The sequence below is a fragment of the Equus asinus genome, chromosome 13 (assembly GCF_041296235.1).
Source record: "Equus asinus isolate D_3611 breed Donkey chromosome 13, EquAss-T2T_v2, whole genome shotgun sequence".
Taxonomy (NCBI): Eukaryota; Metazoa; Chordata; class Mammalia; order Perissodactyla; family Equidae; genus Equus; species Equus asinus.
Genome location: NC_091802.1, coordinates 1,589,967 through 1,615,515, shown reverse-complemented (window position 1 = coordinate 1,615,515; position 25,549 = coordinate 1,589,967). Strand labels below are relative to the sequence as shown.

Genomic DNA, 25,549 nt, shown 5'->3' with positions numbered 1-25,549 from the left:
CCTGCGGAGTCTCCCCCAGGACCAGAGCTTGTTCCCAGGCCAGCCTGCCAGAACCAGCAGTGAGGGGGCGGCTGAGGGAGGCAGCAGGAGGCCGAGCATTGAGAGCGCAGGAAGTTAAGGCAGGGCAGGAGTTCCCGGGAACCACAGGAAGCTCTTGCAAGGGCTCAGCCTGGTCAGGTGTGAGGCATCCTCCGTGCTCGACCATCTCTGTGGGATTTAAATAAGATTCCAGGCCCACTGAGAGGCCTCAGTGCCGCCACTTGGGGAACAAGAGTCCCTCCAACTGACCCCATGGCCTAAAAAGCCCCAAGGCGCCTGTGAGGAACAGTGCCCGGCTGAGTCACATGCGAGGTGCATGCTACAGGCCTGCCAGGGCTGCAGAGAGAGGAGTCAGACAAGAGAAGAGAAAGTGGTACCTGCTGCAGCCTCTCTACATACAGGGGCTCTGGTGAGGTCAGCCAGGATTACCTTGCAAACTAGCAAGTTTTTAACATGGTTTCCTTTAAATACTATAGGCATGACAGCAAAGGTCTCTCGGGGCTGGCTGACGGCACAGAAAGGAGGCGCCGCACCTCTGCTCTGCCTCAACCTCTCCAGCTCCCAACCGAGGGGAAAGGTAGGACCACATAGGAGCTGGCCCCGGTGCCAGTCACCAACAGTTCAACAAGGGCCACAGCCTCCTCACGCTCACTGGGCAGCAACTCACCACCCAAGAAATGTTTTCAAGGCTCTGGGACAAGTCTGAAGAGTGGAGCTGATGAGCTCACACAGGACAGCTTCAGGGCCACGGCTTGTCAGGAAACCAATGCCCATCGTCCCCCAGCCTGGCTCCTGGGCAGGCCTGGCTCAGCCACCACTCTGGGTAACTGTGGCCAACGTCCTGCCAATCTGGGGTTCTGTTCTCACCCAGGGCACAGGAATCCAATCAAGTACAGGGCAGGCTACTTAGGCCTCAGAAAGTGACAGCAGCCAGTCAGATGTCATCAGAGTCAGTAAGAAAGTGACGTTACAGTGTTAGAATGCAGAACTGGTGGGCCCCAGGATGCCAACACCAGGTGAAAACCCGTCTCCACGGTGGCAAAGAACATGCGGAAAGCAAAGCCCCAGAGATGCCGCCTACCCCAGGCACTAGACGAGAAGAGGGTCAAAGCCAAGCAGGTGTGCTGAATGTTAATTCTTTGGTCTGCTACTAAACCAGGGCAGGGCTGCCCACTCATGAGCCTCCAGGACACACAGCCTGATCACCGGCCAGTGCAAAGCCTCCTCCGCCCCAGCCCGGCGGCCTCCTAAACCTCTGGCAAGTCCCTTTACTTTTATATTGACTGAACTGCTTAAAGGACAGCCTTGGCCCAGTCCTGGGTCACGTCATGGGAGCACGGCCTTCTCAGTTAAAGGCCCAGCTGGGATGTGCGTCCCAGCTCTGCTGCACTGGGCTGTCTCTGTGAGCCCTGTCTCTGCATCTAAATGGTGGCATAGGCACCTCTCTGGGTCACTAGTGAAAAGGGAAGACAGCCATGTACTTGGTGGGCACCTCCCAGGTCACCTTCCCTCTCGCTCTCCCTAGGAATTAGGCACGTTCTATTTTCTTCTCTTTTCAAGACCAAAAATTCTGGGCGTCTTTTCCTTATTCTAGAGGTTGATCCACAGATCCATAGGTCCTTTCCACCTGGGACATTTGGGAGAGGGGTAGGTGTTAAGAAGAAAGGGGAACAGGAGAGAAAGGTGCTCTGCTCCCAGCCAGCCTCTCTAGGGGGAGCCCGTGGCCACCCGGGCCGTCCCCATGGCATGCCCCAACTCTGAGCTTTACCCAGGCTTTGGTAGGTGGGAGGACCCTCTATGAATACTTCTGGAACTTACGTCTGATCCTCTTTTATGGAAAGTGAACTTCTTTGGGAATCTAATGAAAACTATGGATTTTCTTTTCCCAGAAAAATGTACATACAGATGCTCGAATCATTTTGAGGGCTCACGGACCTCTAGCAGCCTACCTGTGGACCTGGGTGAGAACGCTGTTGTTGGAGCAAAGGCTCTGTTTACAGACTCAGGGGTGGAAGCTCCTATCGGAGGGGGCACTCAGGTGCTTTGGTCCAGGCCTAGGCTTGGAAGCCTCAGAGAAAGAACCAAGCTCTTTCCTCAGTTCTCCAAGACGTGCAGGGCCAGTGGAATGAGAGAAAGAAAGGGCAGAGCCCTGCTCTCCTCAGGTAGCAGTCGAGTTCCATGTCTCTGCCCAAGCCGCTAGCCCCTCCCTGGGCTCATCTCCAAACCCCATCTCTCCCCCAGGATGCCGTGGCTCTACCTGGCCTCCCATTTCACATTTCACCCAAGCCTGGATGACAACTGATGCTGTCAAGCCCTTGGCAGCTTCACAGGCTGCCTCGACTTCCCTGTGGCTTCCTGTGGGAGTGAGTGCTCGAGGGAGGAAGCTGTGCTGCCCACCCTGCGTCCCTGGGCAGTACTATCTTCCCCCGCATCTCCTTCGATGCCGGTCACCTGCACCCGAGACTGTAAGGGTACGGAGAGCTTTTGCCACCATCAGCATCTCCGGGATCTTCCTGCCTCCACGGTTATCTCAGAGAACAGAAATGGGCCCGGAAGGAAAAGATTGAACCACACAAGGCCCAGGTGGCTAAGAACCCCACCCAGGGGCCCTTAAGGTCCCAGTGTCAGGAGGCACTTATAGGAAGCAGCAGGTCCTGGCCTAGGCCTCTGGGTGCCCAGAGATCCTACATTCTGGCTACCAGGGGCTGAGTTGTGGGACCTGAGTCCAGGACCCAGAAGGAAAGGTTCCCTACTTGCTCTGAACAGAAAGGGAGAACAAGCGTGCTCCCTTAAGGAAGGCTTAGGAACGTGTTTGGGTGTGTGTCTGTGTGTGTAGAGGGGAGGAGAAGAGAGAATGTGTGTGTAAGAGAGTGTATGTGAGAAGATAGTGTGTAAGAGTCACAGAATACATGAGTGAGTGTACATGTGAGTACATGTGTAAGAGAAAGTGGAGTACACGCAGGAGAGACTGTGTGTAAGGGTGAGGGGAGCCTGTGTGTTTGTGTACGTAGGTGCGATCGTTCAGCCCTCTAACCCCCTCCTTACCTCCGCTCGTTGCCAAACAGACGGGCCACCTCTTCCCTGCCAGGGCTCCGGGCCCGAGTCCTACGCTCCAGCCGCCTTCTCTCCACCTGGAAGGCTTCTCGGTGGCTGATCCTGATGGCCTTAGGGACGTCGGCCAGGGCGGCATACTGCCTGCTGGCTTTAAAGGCAAAAGTGCGCCCCAGTCTCTCTGCCCCCTGCCCCCCAGCGCTGCCAGAGTCCATGTGGGCAGGGGGCTGGCTGGCTGCATCCAGGGAGCCAAGGGAGCTGCTGCAGACCATTCGGCTGGGGCGTCGAGGACCTGAGGAAGGAAAGGGATGACCAAGCTCCTGGGAGGGCGGTCCAGGGCCACTATACCTGTTGTTGGGGGTGCTGGGGCTGGGAGGGGAGAGCGGCGGGGGCAGCTGCTGCTCCTCGGCCTTCAAATCCTGTTTGGTCTTCTCCAGGGAGAAATAGCCGCTCTCCACCCGGACTTTACGGCCACAGTCCATGCGGTCACTGCTCATGGCGCCCTCCTCTGGAAGAGAGAAGGGGGAGGCAGGAGACACACTCAGCCTGCTGCTATCTTCCATTTCTGGGGATTTTTTAAAAAGCCCATGCAGGGGCCAGCCCTGTGGCTGAGTGGTTAAGTTCACACGTCCACTTTGGTGGCTCGAGATTCGTTGGTTTGGATTTTGGGCATGGACCTATCACCACTTGTCAGGACATGCTGAGGTGGCGTCCCATACAGCAGAACTAGAAGGACCTACAACTAGGATATACAATTATGTACTGGGGCTTTGGGGAGAAGAAGGAAAAACAGAAAGAGGAAGACTGGCAACAGATGTTAGCTTAGGGCCAATCTTCCTTACCAAAAACAAACAAAAACAAAAAAGTCCGTGCAAATCCAAACAGGACCATGTCTCCACCTTCCATCTCCAAAGGCTGACATGGCTTGACAAGGGCAGAACCACGTGATGGGAGTGAAACCTCCTTCCCACACTTGTGCCTCACCCATCACTCCCCTAACCTGGTTGCCTCTCTGCCAGACTGTCAGGGAGCCCCTGAGCTTCTAATCTGGGGGCTCAGCTGGGAGAGCAGGTCCCGTGAGGAGAGATGTGCCCCAACCACTTCTTACTGGACATCAAGGAGGAAACCAATGGCCAGCGAGCTGTTTAGTCTTTCAGTACATTTTTGGGGAGGGAAGGGACAGAGGACTTGTGCAGAAATGAGAGGAGTGAATGGATTTCAGATGTGGATGGGCAGATGCTACCAAAGGAGACTGAAGCACTTTCTGCCCAGAGCTGGTACAAATGCATTTTGGCCTGAATGAGCTGGGCCAGTCCCAATTGCCCCCTCATCTTTAATGACCTGGACAAAATACACAGGGGAAAAGCCAAGTTGTGTCCTGCGGAGCCCTCAGTGCTTAGACAGGGGAGTCAGGGCCGGCTGTCCCACTTGTGCTCAGGCAGCTTCCAAGTGCTAAGTGGAGAAAGCTCGGGGCTGCCGGTCGTTCCTGCCCCAGCACCCTCTTCCCCACCTCCCCCAAGGGCCTGGGCAGGATGGGACAGAGCAGAGGACGTGACTGCCCTAACTCCTGCTGCTCTCTCAGGACACAGTGGGCTTCCAGTGTTAACTAGGCCACGAACATGAGAGGCCTCCTTGTACACAGACCTTGTTACCGAGTGTTTTGATTCTCACAACACCAACTTGGGGCTGGCAGAGCAGGTGCTACTCCTTTACAGATGGGACTTAAGAGCTAGAGGGGCAAGGCCAGGGATCCCAGTCCCACATTATGCCAGGCCCTGCCCGAGGCTGATGGACACAGAAGGCAAGGGAGTCTGAGGCTCAGGGCTCATGACTGGACTCTGCAGGCCCCTGAGTCCCCAGTGCCAGCTCTGTTGGGATGTAAGCCTGTTCCAGCACTGCAAAGTGGGGCACCAGGACAGGAGGGCACCACTTACCATCTTTGCTCTCCAGCCCAGGTTCCCTCAAGGCACTGGCAGGAGGAGCCTGGCTCTGGCTGGGACTCTGAGCTGGACTCAAGCTGCTCCCATCTGGCTGGTCCTTGGCCCTCATTTCTTCCTGCCAGAGTGTAGACTTGGTGGTGGGGACTTTCTCAGCACTGGGGATGCTGCTGCTGCTGCTGGTGACAGCCATCTTGGCTGGCCCTGGCTCCTGGGGGAGAGAGCAGTGTCTGTGTGGGCACAGGGGCACACAGCCCAAGCTGGCACACAGGTCCTGGGTGCCTGGATACCTAGCTATGGGGGATACCAAGGTGAACTTCATAGAGTTAGGGGCTCAGAATCTGCAGAAGAGAAGGCTCTAGTCCTGGTCAGGGTGTCCTGGTCAGGGTGGAAGCTCCTGGATAGTACTGTGGCCTTTTCTCCTCTGCAGCCCTGAAGTGCTTGGACTCACTTGCCACAGGCCAGGTTTGGCAAATGCATGGAGCAGAGGCTTGGGGTTTCTGCTCAGAGCCCCAACACAGACACATGCAAGTTCTCCTCACCCAAAAAATCAAACAGAGCCCAGAGCAGCAAAGCAGGCGTTAAAGGCAAGACCACAAGTGGCTGGCCTAGAGTCTGTCATTCCTAGACTTCCAAGTGCTTAGGATACAAACAAGGAAGGATGACAAGCGGTGAGGAAAGAACACACCATTGAGATGTGCCCCCCTGGAGTAAATGCAAAGCATCTGTTCGTGCTGCACCCAAGCTGAGGCCAACCCTTGGCCTCACCCACCCTCCCCTTTTTGGATACCTGGGACACTATGTGAATAGGGCCCCTCTGTGGAGGGGAGGTTGGACTGAGGGTAGGCAGCTGTGCCTGTGAGAGAAGTGGCCCTGGATGCTGGTGCCCTCAGCTCCACACCGTGGGTGAAGTGCTTATGGCACATGCATACCCCTCTCTGATGCTTGGGGTGACCTGGGAGAGGGTGGGTTGGCAGGGATCTCCAAGAGGCAGAAGAAATTCCAGGCCTGAAATGCAAGGGAAATGCATGCATTTCCCACACCAAGGGCCTCCCAACCTGTGCAGGGCTGGCTGCATCCCCAGATCCCTCCCCACGTTCCCTGCTTCTGGAGGACTCATCCCAGAGAAGTGGGGGCCATGAACAGCAGCCAAAGCCTGATCAAGTCAGTGGGGACTGAAGGACAGTCTGGCAGCAGAAAAGCCATGCTGGCTTCCAGGAGAGGGGCTGCGTGGGTGATGGGAGGAAGCCTGGTCTCTAGGTAAAGTTGCTTCTCTTCTCCAAAGCAGGTACGTGGAAAGTAAGATGCCTCACAGGCCAGGCCAGGGCCACATGGCACTGCTACCGCTCTGCACACTGTCACCACTGTGGCGGAGAGGGATGCTGGAGCTCATGCCGACAGAGACCCTGAGTGCCTGTGCACAAGGAAGGAGTGGAGGCACCAGGTTTTCTATGTCCCTGTGTAGCCAGGACAGCGGCACTGCTCAGGGATGTCAACGCTATAATGAAGTCTGTGCTATTTATCTGGCTACTCAGAAAGAGTTTTCAAAGCAAGAGGAAAGAGGAAATAGGGTAGGAAGGCAGGCCCGGGCCAAGCCGCCTCCGTCACCTCCATGTGCTAAGCAGGCCCCCTCTCTGGAAGGGGTTTCATCGACAGCCTTCCTTTCTACTTCCTGGGCACAGAAACTGAGCAGGAACCCAATGAGAAGGAGGGTTCTGGCCTGGAATGGGGTGTAGCAGCTCCCCATTGGTTTGATCTGAAACTCCCAGGCCATGGAGACAGAGGCCAGGTATGGGGTCTTGGGTTCTTGCCTTTACGGGGGCCCCAAAGGCTTTAGGCTTCCCCCTCAGCTTCCTCTGGCGCACTAGAATGACTCTGGCATCAGGCTGCGGAAGGGAGGCTTTCCCAGAGATCAGCAACTCTCCTCTGGAAAGGCCCCACCTCACCCCATGAGACTGACTCACAGCAGCGTGGCCCTGATGAAAGTTCACAGCTTCCAGAAACCAGCAGCCTCAACGTGATGCTCTGAGGAGCAAGGGGCAAAGGAAAAGAGACTGCCAGGTTGGCTTCTGCAGGGGCTCGGGAGGGGCTGAGTGGAAGAGGCTGGGACCCCAGACCCCCCGGGCTCTAACAGACCCTCAGGGAAGTGGGGGATCTTCCCACCCTGTGATCACATGGCTCCTGCTACCAACAGACAAGGTGAAGCTTGGCCAAGGCCAGCATTATTTGGGGGGAAGGGACGTCACAGGGGAGGGAAGGGCTAGGGAGCAGGAACACCATCAAATTCCCTGGTCTGGGCCGAACGTGTCTCCTGCACATGTAGTTGCCTTATTTGGAGGCAGGAGGTCTGCTACGGCACTATTTCCAAGGTATTACTATGGAAACGCAGCGTAACCCTAAACGCTGTTATTCTGCCTGGGATTTTTTTCTCTCAAACCAGCCAGCTTTAGGGGATTTGCATGTGTGTCTGCTGTTCCCCAGCAGGAAGCTGTACTTTCAGTCTCCAGAAACAACTCCCATTCGATTTTGCCAGGGACACTACCTTCCAGAGGATGCTAGCCTAGGACTCCTTGGGAGGGTAGACAGAGGGCAGACAATGACCATGAGCTGAGAGCAGGCCCAGAGCTGCACTCTACAAGTAGGAGGGTGTGTGCAGCAGCCCAGGGCAGGCACATCCAGGGGAGACCCGGGGGGCGTAGAGGAGAAGGGGGACCCAGTTCCACCCAGGCTGATCTCTGCCACTCAGTGAAGGAGAGAGCACCAGGAAGGACTGCTGAACCCTGGGGGTAGCCATGTTCTGCTATGCCTGGACCTCTGCCAGGCTCTGGGCCTTGCAAGACGCCCAAGGGACCCCCAATCTCCACTCTGCTCATTCTCAGGGTTACTGCAAGGCTCGATCAGGCAAGAACACTTGGTAACAGTGAAGCCTGAGCGCAGAGGAAAGGAATAACATTTACTGAGCACCCACACTGGGCCCAAGACCTCCTTTCAAGCTCACAAATAATCCTATAACTGGATCAAAACAAGCCCATTTTGCAAATCAGTTCACTGAGGCTCAGAACCCCTCCTGGTGCCATGAGCCCCCGGACACTGGCTGGGGAAGAGAAGGAAGTGGAGAGGGGTCTTTGGGGAAGGACTGGACCTGGTGGGACCACCCCAGCCACCTCCCACTCTGGTCACATGGGAGTCAGAGCAGGGGCACAAAAATCAAGACCAGCACCAATTTTTTCCATTTATGGTCAAGGCCCCAGAGCAAGGGTGGGGTCCCCGAAGAGCCCTTCACTTGGCTCCCCTTGCTCAGCCTGCTCTCTGCAAGATCATCTCTGTGTAGAAAGTGGAACTGAGCTGAGTCCTTCCTTGGACTGTGGCGCACGAGGAGTGTGTGCAGCCAGCAACCCCTCCTGGCATGCTCTTTGCTTCCCAGCAGCTGGAAGGACAGCCAGGGGAAGAGACACACGCTCTGCTACTGCTGCTCAGCACCTGCCCCCTGGCTGGAAGCCTCCTGGGGCAGCGCCAGACCACACAAGCAGGCCACCCTATCCCTGTAGTGGGTCCTGCCCTGTGGCTTGAAGAGGAGGATGCAGATTGTAGCCCACAGACCATTGTAAGGATGGAGACAACGTGCAGGGCTGAGGACCACCTCAGCCCTGACCTGACTCCTTCCCTCACCCCTAATTTTAGGCTGGGTCCTGAAGCCCTTGAATCTTCTGGGGTACTCTCACTTTGCCCCAGCTCCTCATCTCTGAAACCACGAAGTGGACACCACCTGGCAAACCCACTGCCTACCTGTGGCGTGGGTGGCTCGACTTTCCGCTTCTTCTTCTGGTTCTGTTTGTTGGTCCTGGGATAGACCACGAGCATCTCCAGCCACCTGGGAAGAGAAGAGAAGAGAGGACCGAATCAGACCCCTGCTCTCAGGAACTAGGACCCTTTCTTGTTGGGTGGTCCAGGCACCAGGCTTAACACTTCCGGACTGGAGGCACCCACCCAGTGGCCAGGCCTTTGGACACCCAAGCAGGGCAGAGCACTGCCCAGATTAGAGCCTGCCACTGCTGGGGCAGGAAGTGCCAGCAGCAGAGCCTAGGACAAGCACAGGCTGTGGTGGGACCAGGCCTGGATGCTGACCTTGCAATGACCACAGGGTAGGCAGGGAGGGCCCTGTGGCTGGCCTAGGGTTGAGGTAGGCTCCACCCTGGCAGAGCAGCAGGCCTGACCACAAAGTACAGAGACCGTCACTGTTTCCATTACTGACCCTATCTTTGGGGCTTAGACTTGGCTCTAAAACTGCCCTCCCGGAGCAGATCTGGCTAGCGCACAGATGGGCTACAACTGGGATTTGGGGATACTGAGGCAGGAAACCAGGAGTTGTGCTACCAAAGTTCCCTACAGCAGGTCACTTCGAGGGGCTGATTAGCTGACCTCCCAGACCCATTCACTGACCTCTGCGCCCACCTGCACATTGAGGGCACCAGGTACCTCGGCTTTGGGGAAGGCCCAGCAGACATGCTCCGGGACCCACACCAGGGCATGCATGCCGGAAGGTCCACTGTGGACTGGTAGCACGGACGGCAGCAGGGGAGTATGAAGAGAACAGGGGCTGGAGGCAGGAGGCTTAGAGTCTGATCTGGCTCTGCTACCCTCTAATCATAACCTTGAGTGGCTCCCAGGCCCTCTGGACTTCAGTCTCCTCATCTCTAAAGCCAAGAGCTAGATTAGGCCATGACATAACCACTGTTTGCCTTGTTGGGGCTTCATAACATCTGGGAGAGTTGGACAAAGAGGACTAAGAAGCAGAAGGCGGGAGGGGGCACGGTGGTGAAAGGCAGCCCCACTGCTTCCTCCAGAGGGGAAGGTACTGCAGGAGACTCTGGTCGACTTCTTCCCAGAACACTAGGGTCCACGTTGGGCCTGCCGCCAGCCTATGCCAAGGGCTTGGTGGCAGTGGCTGAGCTGCAATGCGAGGTGGAGTCTGCACCGCTGGCACCCTGGTTGGGGGCTGCAAGGACCACCAGCATCCCAAGCCTGGGGAAAGGAGAAGGGCTTGTGTCTTTAGCACTTGGAGGTGCTTCTTTAATTTGGGGTGGAGAAGGGGGTGGTGAAGGAAGTCGGTTGTAGTCACTGGCCTTCTGGGACAACCTCAGGAGGGTTATGCTGGCTGTGGGTTGACAGCTGGTGGCTGGGGAAGTGGGTTTGGGTGTGGGAAATCACCAGTCCAGAGCAGGTAGTTCTCAATTTGCTGAGAGAACGAACAATCACCTGTACCATAGAGACCTGAGGCATAGGTCCTGCGGGTCACTCTGTGTGCAAGAAGGAGGCTACAACTGTATCTGCAAAGCCAGCAGGTGAGCAGACTCTCCAGGAGCGACACTCATGTGATCTGAGGAGTTCACTTGCTTGTGGGGTTGAAAGACTTGCTTTCCGGCCCGCCCTAAAGGCTGAAATGTCTTTTGGGCACTCCAAAGAACTGCGCCTGCAGAAGGCCCCTCTTAGAGTTTTACCTAGGAGGGGAGAGGAGACGGCAAAGTCACCTCGTCCTCCAGGGCCCCAGGAGTGCGAGGAGTGTGGTGCGGAGGGGCAGGCCTTTCGGGGTGGCCTGAGCCCCTTCAGACTGGCCTAGTTGCTGCCAAGTGGAAACTAACGAACTGGCGAATCTGCGAGCCGTGCAGGCCAGGCCATGAGGGAGAGGAGAGAAGATCTGCACTGCAGTTGCCCTGCTGATGAGTGGAGCTTCTGAAGCTCCTGTGCCGCCTGGACAAGGCTGGAAGCTCAGGAGGAGCATGGGCAGTCCCTCTAGGCACCCTCAGTCCCTGTGCAGTGCTGCTGTGGCTGGAGGCTAAGAGATGCCAGGCCCAAGAACAGAGGACAGAATGTGCCCCTTGCACTCGAATTTCTCACAGAAGCCCAGGAGGAAGCATCTAACATTATCCAGATGTGTGAATGTTAAAATATACCCAAGAAAGAGAGGTGAGGGGCAAAAGTGGACACGGCTTGGTGGTGGATGTGGTCATCAGGGACATGGTCAAGCAGGCTCCCCAACTCTGAAGGCAGAGCCAAGATGAGTGAGAATAGGAGGCACAGAGCTGAAAGGTAGGGGTAGAGAGAAGAGGGGAAGCTGAGACCCAGCCCAGCAGGAGGGCACAGAAGAGTCCCCCTTGCCAACTCCCGCCTAAAGCTCACCTCCTCTAAGAGAGCTGTGTGAAGCTGTGCTCCACACATCCTGCAGGTGTCCTCCTGGCTGAGGAACCAGGCAAGGGAACTACTGACTCTCTCCATCCAGCTCTGGGGAAAACGTGGCTGCCTCAGGCCGTTTAGAGGTATCCATTCAGAGAAGACCCCGGAAAGAAGGCTGGATAGACTGTGCCCAACTCCTCCCCCTCTAAGGCAGCCTGAAGGAAGTGTCTGCACCTCTTTAGGGACCCGAGCACCTAGACCCATCTCAGGGCCCCAGAGTCCACAGATGAGTTTACTCAGCAAAGGAGCTGTGCCAGGCAGCGAGACCCCAGAGGCTACAAAGGAAGCCAAGGCAAAGGGGTCCGTCTGAGAAGGTGAGGCGAGAGGCAGAGGAGGGAGAGCAGACGGAGGCAGAAGTCTGTCCCCAGGGCACACTGCCCCAGTGACTCCCTAAAGCAGGCCCAGGCACCCCAGCCGGTGGGGCAGATGAAGAAGCTGCTGCGCAGGGTCCTGGTGAGGGGCCCAGCGGCAGGCTGCCTCCGTGAGAGCCCTGCCTATTGGGTAGGAACGAGAGCAGCCCAGACCCAGGACGGAGGAGGGGAAAGGCATCAGGTGACTTGCTCTGGCTCTGGGTATGCCACTAGGCCACTGCACAAGCCTCTCACCCTCAGGCCTGCCCAGCCTACATGCAGGACCCCAAGTACACACTCATCTGGTATCTGGGCCTGCTGACAACCTTGTCCACCCAAGCTGCATGGGAATGGCAGGCCTCATACATGCATACAGAAGTGACCACAGGAGAGGGGCTCAGGACAGAGCCCAGAACCCCTGGCCTGGGCCAAGTGCCTGGTGGTAGGGCTTAGGCCACCTGCTGGAAGCATTGTCAAATGCCAGACATCATCACTCTCTCAACGTCACGTGGCACCTCTACATCACTGACCTGGTCTCCCAGCTCACACGCTCCCTAGCCTGTCCTAGGGCCCTGAGACACACCTTTCCCATCCCACCTGTCACCCAGACCCCTCCCTGGGACCCAGCTACTGAGGGGAGGACTGGGGGAGGGCTAGATCTCCCTAAGGACTCCACTTGGGCAGTGGAACGTCAGCCTAGATGTGCCTGCCAGACAAGGCCGCTGCAGCAAGTGTAAACCAGGAAGTGCCACTGTTCCATGCTGCCACTCACATCTGGAGGATGCCCGTTCAGGTGCCCTCATTTCTAGAGCCTCAGTCTCCCAACTGTAGAATGAGGGCTCTGTAAAAGCCCTTTATGCTCTGAAATTGCATGGTTCTAGGATTAAAATCAGGAAGCAGTCAGAGTGGTCCTCTTGTTTGCCCCCAGGAATCAGAAATGCAAACATGCCTCACTCCAGGGAGGAGCCCAGAGCGAACTGGCACCCAGTGTGGGCCCAGGCCCTCTGCAGTACGGCTCCAGCTGCCTGCACCACCCCCAGTATGGTGTAGATTTGAACTCCATCAACAATGGGGACCTTCTGGCCCGTGCTCTCGCTTCCTCACGCAGCAGCCTGGGCTGGGGCTATAGCCGAGATACTGACACCAAGGCCAGCACTCACAGAAGTCCTTCAGTTGTTGAAAACAAAAGGCTTCACATTCTAATTCCCTCTACTCTGCGCTGCAGTCATCAACACGGTCCCCCTAACCCCTGGATTTACTCTCTCCCAAAGCCTCCTCAGCCTCATCTGTCTCCTCATTCTTAAAAGACAAGAGGGATTCTCCAAGATCTTGTGCCCGAGCTCCCAGTCAGGCCCACGGTGTCTGCTACCTGGGAATGGACCACATGTGGCTGGGCTCCACAGAGCTGGTAACAGAGCCCCCAAGGGCAGGAGCTCCCAGAAGGCAGACACTGCATGGGCTCAGGATCACGGAGCTTAGCTCCCCGGACTGTCAGCTATCTGGAAATCCAGACCCCCCTTCTACTTCCCAGGGCTTCCCCTAAGCCCCTGCAGAGGGCATGATCAGGAGAGCGGGGTGACCCAGAGACTTTCTTTTCTTTCCACTGAGACAAAGAAGCCAGGGCGTGCAGCAGCACTGAAGTAACTCCTGTGTGTGGGTAACTGGGGACAAGAAACAAGACACAGCGTCCACTCTCAAGGGCCTCCCACTGGCTGAGGAAGCTGCACATGCACGCAGACAATCTCCATCTTTTCTAAGAGCCAGCTGACAGAGCCCAGGGCCTCCTGGTAGAGGGCGTCCTGGAAGAGTGGACACTCAGGCTGATGCTAACAGCGTAGAGGAGAGGGGGGGTGTTCCAGACTGAGGGAGGGGCGGGAGTGAAGGCAGAGACGTGGGGGGCAACAGGGGGATGTGCGGCCACAAGCAGCTCAGTGCTGAGGGACATGGGGTGGTAAGGGGGAGGCTGCAGGACGGGGAAGGGGCCGACCAAGGAAACTGGACTTGGCTTCCAGGTGATGGGGTTTTAGGCAGGAGGGAGGCAAGGCTGGACGTGCTTTGGGGACTGAGTCCTTTGTTGTTGAGTAACAGAAGGTTGGGTTGCAGTGAGAATGGAGGTAGGGACACCAGTGAGAAGCCTAAGGAAGGTGTGGCAGCCCTGGAACCAGGGCAGTGCCAGCAGAGGGAGGCCCCCTGGTAAGCAGCATGCATGGGGGCAGCCTTGGAAAGTGTGCAGACACCAGGATGAAGCAAAGGCACATGGAGGGTGAGATTAGTTTCTGGTGTGGTGACGGGGCACACGGTGGCGCTGTGAACGGAGAGAGGGGACTCAGAAGAGGAGACACACTTGGGGAAGAAAATGATGGTGATTCTGCCCAATTTGTGCCAAAGGGACCTGGTTCAAGGACCTGCAGGTGGCTAGGAAGTGCCTCTTCCCAAAATGCACAGAGCAGACTCACCCGCTGATAATCTCCTTGGTCTCTGCCCGGATGAAATGCTCCTTCTCAGGGGTCAGAATGCACAGGGAGAACTTCTGGCCTGTCCGGCCCTCCCCATCCACCACGTCCGTGCATTGGTTCATATTGATGGTGCCCTGAGGGAGGGTTGTGGGCTGCAAGAAAAAGACAGGGCAGGGAGTCACTCAGACAACAGCTCTGAAGGGGCAGAGTAAGGCAGCATGGACTGTCCCCGCATGCCCAGTTCTTTCTGACTCTTGCTGCTTCTTGGCAGGCCCCTGACCCTCTTGCTGCTTCGTGGACCCCCAATTACAACAAAGGCATAGGGTACGCCCCAGCCTCGCAGCCTCACTTCCCACCTACCCATCCCCAGGGAGAAGTGGCGACAGGCCCGCTCTTCACAGAGAACATCCAGCTGGACATTCCTTACTAGTTGGAAAACAATATCCCAGCTAGTACTGGGGAAGGGGGAGAGACAGGAAGGGGACAGCTCTGTGAGGACAGCTGGATGACAGAGGCAGCCAAGAGCCTGATCTCAGAGGGGTTACTGATCCAAGAGAGCAGTGAGAAAAAGCTCCAGAGAAGGTGGTTTCAAAATAGCAAGGTTATTTTTAGAGGCAAGGAGGGAGCCACAGAGAAGCCACATCCTTGCAGGCAGGCTGTGGGCTGGCAGGCTGGAGCCATGCATGTCCTAAATGCTTTACAGGTAGGTCAAGCCCACTCAGGGTGGGTGACCCACTGCCACCCTCCAGGACTGCCCATAAGGAGTGCTACAAGGCTGCCTGGCCAGCGCTGGAACAACAAATAAAAACTTTTTCCCCTTTTCTGACAGCAAAAGCTGTTAGACAATGAAAATAAGTATAGAAATAAAAAATAAGAAAAAGCTTTAAGAAATTCCTACTGAGATGAAGCGTTACCCAAAATGACCTTCCTAGAGATGTTGTGCTAACCCTATATCCTCTGGCCTCTCACCTCCCCCTAACGTGAGGATGCTTTCGGAAGGAGACAGGTCACCCTGGCTGCCCCCACATCACATGCACAGAGCTCCTGCTCCGGAGCCAGGCAAGGCACTACCTTAATGCTGCTCGCTGACGGCTCTCACAAGGAGGGAAGCCTTGGCCAGAACCCCAGGCAGCCAGAGGGCAGACTCTGACTCCCACCCCACCTCTGGAGCAGCTGCCAGCTTCCCACTGAGTTCCCTGAAGAGCCCGGCACTGCTTTGGTCGCACTCCTGGAGAAGCAGCCCTGAAGAAGCAGCAGGGGAAGAAAAGGCCAACAGTGGCCAGCTGGGGGTGCCTCCCTCCTGGAGTTCTGGGAGTGGGCCCTACCCTACCCGGCTGTGAGCTCCCTGCCTCAGGCAGAGGGAAGGCGCCTGTCCTCAAGATCAGGACACTGGGTCTGGCGTGGATGCCAAGCGCAGACCAACTACTACCCATTATCTTTTCTCGTCCGCTAAATGAAAGGAAGGAGGAAGCTCCCAGGCCCCTCCAGCTGGAGCGCGTATGATCTTCCCAGTATTTTCCAGGCTGACCTATAACTGCAAGATTTGCACTGCAAGATTTCCAACCACCTCTCTGGGCCTGAGTTTCCCTAGGTGTGAAATGAGGCCTTTACCTTCTTCCAGAAAAGCTTTCGGAAGTGTCGATAAAAGGCAAAGACATAACAAGCTAGGGCTGAAGGAAGTGAGCGTTTATTTACTCCTGTGTGTCAGATCTTGCCATTACCACCTCTCTCACGCCTCCATAAATACGACCGACTGTGGGGCAGGCATTATCTAATCTTATTTTATTACATGTGCAGAAGAGGGAGCAGAGAGTCAACAGTGGTCACAACAGGAGGCAACCCTGGAACCCTGGTCCAGGTCCACACTGACAAATGCCCTGAAAATGGTTCCTCCCCAGTCTCAAGAGCGCCGCCTGAGGGAGGAGGCACCACGACCACCAGCGCTACAGCAGCCCCTGCTGTGACACCGCGCTCTGCCACACACTGACTGAATGCCATGCCCTGGTCCAGTGCACCCTCTCACTGACCACCCCCACCACCCCCACTTGCCCCTTCACTTCTCTGCACCTAACTGCATCTCCTGCACCCACAAGAGCTCGAGGAGACTCAATCAAGGGTCTCCAGACAGCCTCCAGGCCTCGCCGGCCCTCCTCACCTCTGTTCAGGAGCAGGCCACATGCACGTGCATTCTCAGCATTCTGAAGGGGAAGAGAACATACTCCTCAGCGACCCATTTCCTGGCTAGGCTGGACCTTGTACTGGGAGAGCAAGGGCAAATATCTAGGCTGTAACCCAAATCCAGCCAGAGGGAACCCCTTGTCCCAACGCCACCAGCAGAGAAGCCAGCTCTGTCTGACGAGCTTCCTGCCCTGATTCTGCACCTCCAGAGGTTAGGAATCCAGGCTTCCCAAGAGGCTGAGTGTCACCTAGTTTTCCTGGTTTCATTTTAAAAAAAGGGATGGCTGTCTGCAGGCCATCCGAGTCTGCCATGGTGCCAACTAATGGGTTCAGTCCTCACCTGGCAATGTCACTAGATGACCCTCCAACCATCTGGGGGCCTCTGTCCCTCTTCTGGCCTGCAAACCACACTAGCTAAGATGGCAGGGCTGCTACAGGGCTGAAGACTGTTTTAAGCATGAGGTGACCAAGCAAGAGGGCACAAGCCAAGGGCCTCTCTCCAGGGATGTGACCACATCCTGCTGAGAACCCAGCCTTCCTCCTTGTCATTGCCCCCGGGGCCCACCAGAGGCCAAAGGAACTTCTGCCCGCTGGGGCCAGGGCACCTGTCAGAGGCTGGCTTCAGAAGATCCTGCTATGGCAGCCTCACTGCCTGGGGGCCTCTACCTCCACCCCTGGCCCAAGCAGGGACACTTTAGGGAGAACAGGCTCCTCCATTTCTTGTTGGATCCTGGGAGTTTGGAAGGTGGGCTTCTAAGAGCCAGAGAGAAAGAAGAGGAAAGCAGGACAGAAATACAGAGAAGGGCGATTTAGAGCTATCAAGAAGGGAACCTTTCCTCCAGGCAGCTGTGCTTAATAGAACCAGAGGCAGCATGGCTCAAAGGCAAGACTTGGGTAGAATGGGAATTGTCCACTTTATTCCCCACTCCCTCATTCAGATAAGAAAACAGAAGTCTCAGCCCCATGGCCAAGTGGTTAAAGCTCTGCATGCTCCTCTTCGGTGGTCAGGGTTCGTGGGTTTGGATCCCAGGCACGGACCCACTCCACTCACCAGCCATGCTGGTGTCCCATATATAAAGTAGAGGAAAACTGGCACAGATGTTAACTCAGGTCTGATCTTCCTCAGGCAAACAAGAGGAGGAGTGGGGCCTGCCCGTTGGCACAGCAGTTAAGTGTGCACGTTCCGCTTCGGCAGCCCAGGGTTCACCGGTTCGGATCCCAGGTGTGGACATGGCACTGCTTGGCAGGCTATGCTGTGGTAGGTGTCCCACATATAAAATGGAGGAAGACAGGCGTGGATGTTGGCTCAGGGTCAGTCTTCCTCAGCCAAAAAAAAAAAAAAGGGGCGGGGCGGCACAAGATTTGGAAGGGAAGAAATAAAGCTTCCCTTAGTAAAAAAAAAAAAAAGAAGAAGAAGAAGAAGAAGGAAAAGGAAAACAGAGACCCATAGAAACAAAGGCTTTCCCCCACGGTAAAGAAGTGATCACAAAATCCCAAGGTCAGAAAGTGCCTTTCAAGGTGAAGCCCAACCCCATCCACTGTGTGAAGTCCTGCAACAGTTCACGTATTTCTCAAACTCACCTGACTGTGACCGACAGAGAACAGCGGGTTTCACAGTGGGATGAACACACATCTGTGCGTGCACACGTATGGGAAACGGAAAATTACGCCACAATACTTTTACCACATGCATTGCACTCTGTATTATTGTTTTGTCATGCTCACTACAACCCACTTAAGGAGAGGAAAAGCACTCCACTGATGACTGCAGTCAGCCAGCACACCTGCACACTGCCAGCAGCAGGGGCTCAGGACACTCCAGGCTGGGCACAAAGACGAATCTACCTTTCAGTACGAACCACGGCAGCAGGAATAATACTCATCATTTAGGGGGCCACGGAGAGCTCTAAATATGTAGCTACAGGTACTGACTCATTCACCCTGACGACAGCCTCAGGCAGTAGGCATCACTACAGGTCCAATTTACAGATGTGCAAGCTGGGGGTCAGAGTGGTGAAGGGACTTGGAGTCCACTGGGCCACCCAGAACAAGTCTGGGCCCTCCTTGGTGCCTTTTCTTCCTGGTCTTTGCAGCTGTTTTGCAGTCATGTCCAGAACCTGGCAGAACCTGTAGGTGGGCCATGAGGCCTGACCCACTGGGGGCTTGCTGAGCCTACCCTGCTCACAATGGGATCAGACAGGGCCCAGGCAGGAACAGGACCTCCCCAAAGGTGATGATAATGGGCCCAAGACCTCCCTTAAGAGGCCTGGTAGGCATGCATGCTGGAGGCTTAGTCAGGCCACTTGAGCAGGGTCTAGGAAGAGCCCTCGTCCTTTCTTTGGGCTGGAGATTGTTAGACTCGACTTCTCTATGGAGGACAAGTGGCCCTTGGGGAGCACCTGCTGAGTACTGCACCCCATCGCAGGCATCCCCAGAACCCCACATCCTAAGAGGAACATGTCCTGGTCAGGCTCACAGAGACCATCTCCTGGCTCTTACTGCTACTCCCAAGCTGCTCACAGAACCCCAAGTCTAATGGATCAGGAGTCCCTCTCTCAAGAGGCAGTGCTGGTGACCGGCCCAAATGCCACCCAGATGCTACCTCTCAGCCTTCCAAGGCCACAGTGCCCCCCAGCAAGCAGCACTCTTCAGACGGGTATCCCCGAAGCCCAAGTTCTCAGAGGAAAGTGGAAGGACTCATGGAAAAGGGATCTTAAGACACACCCACGAGATCATGATCCTGTCCAGACCCACAGTGAACACAGCCCCTGCCCGGTCCCTCTGACAGCTCAAGGAAGCCTCCTGTCAACTTTAGCCAGGGGCTCCAGGGCAGTGGGGACAGACAAGGGGCCGCAAGACATGACCACCAGGCAGAACTTCCTTACTCTCACTCCTCACCTGGCAAAAAGCCATCAAAGCCCGCTGCCCAGTCAGCCTCCCACGCAGTCTACAATCCTCCAGGTTCACGGGGCAGTTTCAAACTGTCCCCCACACTGGAGCTGCCAGCTGCACAGAGCAGCTCCGAGGCTGAGCTGTCCTGCAGGCTCGTTACAAGTCCTCAGACGCCAGGTCTGTTTCCATGCTTTCACACGGCCTCCTCTGGACGGAGCTGCGATTGTGCACCCTCCCTGCCCTTTAGGTCTCCAACATGAAACTCACCTGCTACAACTCAGCTGCCCCCAGAAGGACACCTGTCAGCCAAGCCAGGGGCTATGGCGTGGAGGACCCGTCACCTGGGCACCCATCACCCCAGGACAGGAGGCGGGCAGGATCCAAAGACAACTGTGCTCCCAGCCTCTTCTTCCCCACAGAGGTTTGAAGATCTAATGCAGACTCCAGGCTGTGTGACCGGAACCCGCAGCCAAGAAGAGCCCACTCTCAGAACAAAATGCTAGCTCTGCCACTGGCCATCTCTGTAATCGTGGGCAAGTCACAGATTGTCCGCCTGTTTCCACAAGTGTAATATGGGGGTAAAAATATCGCTCGCTTCAAAAGTAAAATGGAGTAGCTCCTCCAGAAAATAGTTTGGTAGTTCCTCAGAAAGTTAAAAATGGAGTTACTAAATGACCCAGCAATTCTACTCCTAGGTTCAAACCCCAAAGAACTGAAAATAAGTATTCAAACAAAAACTTGTACACAAATGTTCGCAGCAGCATTATTCACAATAACTAAAAGGTACAAAGAGCCTAAATGTCCATCAATGGATGAATGGACAAACAAAATATGGTATATCCATACAAGAGAGCATTATTCAACCACAAAAATAATGAAATATTGACACAGGCTGCAATATGGATGAACTTTGAAGACATTTTGCTAAGTGAAGGAAGCCAGACACAAAAGGACAAATATTATATGACTCGCTTTTGATGAAATATCCAGAATAGGCAAATCCACATTATAAACGTACTAAATGCCATTGAATTGTACACTTTAAAGTGGTTAAAATGGTGAATTTTTATGTTATGTGTATTTTACATAATAAAAGAAATCCCTCACCTCATAGAGCTGTCACGAGACCAGAGATGATATATGAAGCGAGGGCTCAGGCTGGCACACACCCCAGGCTGCTTCCCCTCCTGTTTCTCAGTGCACGCACATGCCCCCCACACCAAGGCAATTTACTCAATACCTTTTCCCTGAGTGCTTGCTACTGGAAGAGGGACGAAAGTGCCAGGCACACCTGTCTCCTACCCTGGGACAGAGAGGAAGCGGCAGGGTGAAGAGAGAACTGGCCCAGCTGGACTGGAAGGTGCTCTAGGCATCACAGACTGCTCTCTCCCTGAGAAGGGAGGGAAAGCCAGGCCTCCCTGCCGACACTAGAGGCCAGCTGCTGGCTCTAAGAAGGCAAAGAGTAGGCTCTTGAAAATGACAGGCCAAACCAAGGGGTTTATCCAAGAGCAGTGGATTGGCTCATGAACGCTCTCCATGCCTCACTGGCCTCCATCTTGAGGCCCTGGGAAAGATCAGAATCTAGTTTCCTGGCCACACTTCAGCGGGGGTAGGAGGAGCCCGCCCTTCTGAGGAGCACCAGACACTTGACTTGCCCTGCGCCCCAGCCCTCCTCCCCACCAGTTCCCAGGCACAGGCAGGCCCAGGTCTGAGTGCTGCACCCTCCTCTTTCCCACTGCCCACGCTGCAATCATCCCATTGCCCAGTGATCCAGAATGGAGTCTGGGAGGTGGGAGCCTCCAACCTGGGATTTGTTCTGTGGGGGGCACAGCAGGAGCAGCTGCTGTCCAGGGTGAGGTCTGTAGATTCTATTCTCCTCAGCACTGTTCAACAGGAAGAACCCAGGGCTAGGCTAGCCTCGGTCATGCAGGTCTCTCTGTGGTCGTCAGCAGTGGCCCCAGAATGACCTTTCAGGAGCACAGATCTGGCCAGGCCATTCTCTGCCTTAGCTGCTCCACAAACACAGGTTGAAGGCCCTGTGTTTGAGGCCTTCAACGACTCCGGCCTCACCACCTGCCCCTGCTCACAGGCCTGGGTGACTCCCTGCCAGCAGGTGCTCCTGTCCCTGGGGGTCCCCCTTTCAAGATTTGGCTCTGGCCCCATCCAAGGGCAGTGCGGGCTTTCGGACGCATTCAGGGCTTCCACGGATTCAGCAGAAAGGGACGCGAAAACGGGGGAGCGTCTGCTAATCCCAAGCAGCAACCGGAGCTGCCGTGCCCAGTGCGGTGCCCACATGGGGCTGTGGCTCAGAGCTATGGGGAGAGGAGTGACGAGTGAGGCTGACGCTGGACATGCTCAAGTGCTCTGAGGGAGCTGATGGGGTGCTGTACTCATTTAGGGCTTTGTAGACTGGCTAAACTCCCTAATTTCATGGGGTATTGTTAGGGTCGGCTAAACTTATTTTTTTAACGGAGAAAAGAACACAATAAGGATCCTTTTCACTTGCTGCCAAGGCCAGGAAGTTCCTTCTCACATCTACTGTGCCAGACTGGCCTACTAGCTTGGGCTGCTGGCTGGGCAGCAAGACACCCAGGCTCGTGCCAAGCAGCCAAGGGCCCTCTGCCAGGAGAGTTTTCCTTGGGAAGCCACTGCCACCCAGCCAAGGCCCACCTTGCTCCTAAGACTGGGGCAGGGGAACACAGGGAAGAATGGCTCTCATCCTCCTCACTGCCCCCTCACTGCACCAGAGCAGGACTCCACAAGAGCCAAGTGCCCACTACACCGTATACGGCCGGACCAACGACTGAAATGTAAGAGTAGAAGCTATACAACTCTTGGAAGTCCAGGGTAACAGCTGCATAACACTGGACTTGACAATGATTTCTTGGTATCACACCAAAAGCACAGGCAATAAAAGAAAAAACAGGACTTCATCAAAATTAAAAACTTTTGCGGTGGCCCCATGGCCGAATGGTTAGGTTCATGTGCTCCGCTTCAGCAGCCCAGGGTTTCACCAGTTGGGATCCTGGGCGTGGACTTAGCACCACTCATCAGGCCATGCTGAGGCAGCGTCCCACATAGCAGAGCCAGAAGGACCTACAACTAGAATACACAACCATGTACGAGGGGGCTGTGGGGAGAAGAAGAAGAAGAAGGAAAAAAAAGGATTGGCAACAGATGTCAGCTCAGGTGCCAATCTTTAAAAACAAAAAGGTAAAGCTGACTAAAAAAGAAAACAAATTGGAAACTTTTGTGCATCTAAGGATACTATCAAGAGAATGAAGACGACACACAGAATGGGAGAAAATAGTTGCAAATCACATATCTGATAAAGGATTACTATCCAGAATACACAGAGAACTCCTACAAATGAGCAGCAAAAAAACCCCCAAACAGTCAATATATTGGCTAAAGACCTGAACAGACATTTCCCCAAAGAAGACATACAAATGGCCGATAAGCATATGAAAAGATGCTCAACATCATTAGACATTAGGGGAATGCAAATTAAAACCACGAGATTCCACTTCACACCTACTAGGATGGTTATAATAAAAAAAAAAAAGCCCCTGAAAATAACACGTGTTGACAAGCATGTGAAGAAATTGGAACTCTTGGCACACTGCTAGTAGGAAGATAAAAAAGCTGCTGTGGAAAACAGTTTGGCAGCTCCTAAAAAAATTAAACATAGAATTACCACATCATCCAGCAATTCCACTTCTAGGTATATACTGGAAGAACTCAAAGCAGAATCTCAGACAAATATCTGTACACCTGTGTTCACAGCAACACTATTCACAATAGCCAAAAGGGAGAAACCACCCAAGTGTCCAGTGATGGATGAACGGACAAACAAAATGTGGTATACAGATTCAATCGAATATTAGTTAGTCATAAAAAGGAAAGAAATTCTGACACATGCTCCAACATGGATGAACCCTGACAATATTATGTTAAGCGAAATACACCAGACACAAAAGAACAAATATTAGTGTTTAACTGGTATGGAGTTTCAGTTTAGGAAGAAGAAAAAGTTCTAAAGACAGCTGGTGGTGATGGTTGCACAACAATGTGAATGTATTTAATGCCACTAAACCGTACACTTAAAAATGGTTAAGGAGCCAGTCCCCTGGCCTAGTGGTTAAGTTTAGCACGCTCCCCTTCAGCAGCCTGGGTTAGGTTCCCAGGCACGGACTTATACCATTCATTGGTGGCATCCCACATACAAAATAGAGGAAGAATGGCACAGATGTTAGCTCAGGGAGAATCTTCCTCACCAAAAAAAAAAAGGTCAAGGTGGTAAATTTCATGTAATGTATATCTGAACACACACATACACACACACACACACACACACACACACACACACACACACACAAAGAACCAAGTGTCCAGGCCAACTTGGATTCCTGAGTTAGGAACAACAACAACATGAACAGTGGGAACAGAAACAGGAAACAGACAGAAAGAAACATCTCATTTAAGCCAACATAATCCTTGTATGGAAGTGGAAGGCAGCCATTCTATAGATGGAGCCTGGCCAGCTCTGGCCCAACTCACTGTGGCCTCCCGCGAGCCGTCCCCAGTGGGTACAGAACAGAGGTCTCAATCAGCACATACCTCCCACTCCCCAGCTTCCTACCTCTCCCCATTTCCAATCCTCAGTTCAATGGTGGGAGCAGCAGCACCCCGCAGCATGGGTCCCCAGAAGCCTGCTGCTCTCCTCTCCTCTAGGGCCCCACACCACAGCCAGACCTGGATGATGTGAGAACTGCTTTCCTGGAAGGTGTGGTGATCTCAGGCACACACAAGCATCTATCAGAGGTATGGGCTTTCTGACGTAAACAGGACTGGTACAGTTCACTGGCCTGGTTTGCCCCAGAGCCAGGAAGAGCTCACTTCCTTAGCTCCAGTCCTTGAAGTCAATCAATCTCCTTTCCTATGAGTGGAATGACTAACTCGCCTTTATAGTTTTGCCTTTCCTGGTTTCCACCTGGCACCTATACCCCTTCCTCCCCAGTTCTTCTGCCTGCACAAAGGTCCCTTGTCTCGGCCTCTGCTCTTGCTGAGTCACGCAATCTTTGGGAACCAACCCAGAAGATTCCTGGAGGACCTATCATGTTATCACCTGTCTGACTCACGTCTGGACCTGTGGGCCCGTGGCCCCTGCCTAAGTTCTTGGCTCTGACTCCAGTTCTACTTTACATTTCTAATCACATCTACTGATAGCGAGGGAAGGAGCAATCTTTAAGGCCCTGCCTCCAAAACCACGCAATCACCTAAGCACTCGCTAGACAAACGTCTGGATGCAGACGACAATGCTCACTGAGCACCTGCTCTGTGCGGGGCACTGTGGCTGACTGGTGCTGGGAACAGAGGTGAAACAGTACAAAAGTGCCCTTGGAAAAGCACACTTCCTTCTTGTGGTGACAAAGGGAAAAAAACAACATAACTATCCCATTTCAGGTAGTGACAGAAATGAAAGGAAAGCAGGTAAGGAGCTAGGGAATGCTGGGGGGTGGACACGCACGCCCAGAGCCCAAGGAGACCGAGGGAAGGAGAAAGTGAGCACTGAGGCCACTGCGCAGGGATGAGCTGGGTCCAGCCTGAGGAAGCTGGTGGGCAGGCTGCTGGCAGGACTGGGACAAAGGGGCCCAGAGGACATGCTCTCCTGTGGGGATGTGCCCAGGAGAGGGAGGCAGCTCGATGGTGGCTCACAAGAGCATTCTGACCCCAGACACTTGAGGCAGGCAGAAGAAACGGGGGCCCAGACTAGAACCCTAGTGGCACATGGGCTGAACAGTGGGAGGATTTGGGCTATATTGAAGGTACAGCCAGAAGGACTAGAGGTGTGTGCTGGGTGAGAAAACAGAGCAGCCAGGGATGACTCTTAGGATTCAGGCCTCAATGACTCTTCTTTTTCTGTGCTTGGCCTGTATCCCAGCTTTCTCTGGCATTTCTATCCCCATGGCTTCATAGAAAATAGACCTTTTCAGGCTAATGCCACCAGCGACGGGACTCAACAACCAGGACGAGAAAGGAAGCGGAGAAGCGACGGCAGAGAAGCAGCAGAGAGACGGAGGCCGGCAGCCATCTGGGAGGCAAGATCACAAGCTGGTGTCATGAGGAAAGCAACTGCCACCCCTAAGCCTTTGCTGCAGCCACCCTTGGGGCACAAACAACAGTTTTGGCAGCAACCTGAAGTCCCTAGAAGGATGGTACTCAAAGATCACAAGCGCTAAAGACACAGAGAACTCGAGGTCTATTGACTGTTGGAGCTGGAAAGGCCTCTGGAAGACAGCTGAGGGCTGAGAGCACAGCCTTGCTAGGGGCAGGGGTGCAGCAGGCAAGGGGAGAGGAGGAGTCTGGGTGAAGGACAGAGCAGGAGCAGTCCCGCCCGGCAGAGTTTGAGGAA

General features: G+C 54.6%; 1 protein-coding gene across 11 annotated transcripts in view; it reads right to left on the bottom strand.

The window, feature by feature from the left end:
* Positions 1 to 25,549, bottom strand: part of MPRIP (myosin phosphatase Rho interacting protein) — a 142,427-nt gene that overhangs the window by 45,633 nt on the left and 71,245 nt on the right. For 7 of the 11 annotated variants that reach the window (XM_044745234.2, XM_044745233.2, XM_044745232.2 and 4 more), the window contains exons 4-7: positions 14,065 to 14,216; positions 8,814 to 8,898; positions 5,025 to 5,238; positions 3,439 to 3,598 (exon numbers count right to left, since the gene is read on the bottom strand). In XM_044745234.2, coding sequence (XP_044601169.1) covers positions 3,439 to 3,598; positions 5,025 to 5,238; positions 8,814 to 8,898; positions 14,065 to 14,216 — 611 coding nt within the window. Of the gene's footprint in view, positions 1 to 3,084; positions 3,599 to 5,024; positions 5,239 to 8,813; positions 8,899 to 14,064; positions 14,217 to 25,549 lie in introns of all 11 variants that reach the window. The other 4 variants (XM_070482213.1, XM_070482211.1, XM_070482212.1 and 1 more) reach the window with 1 other exon arrangement.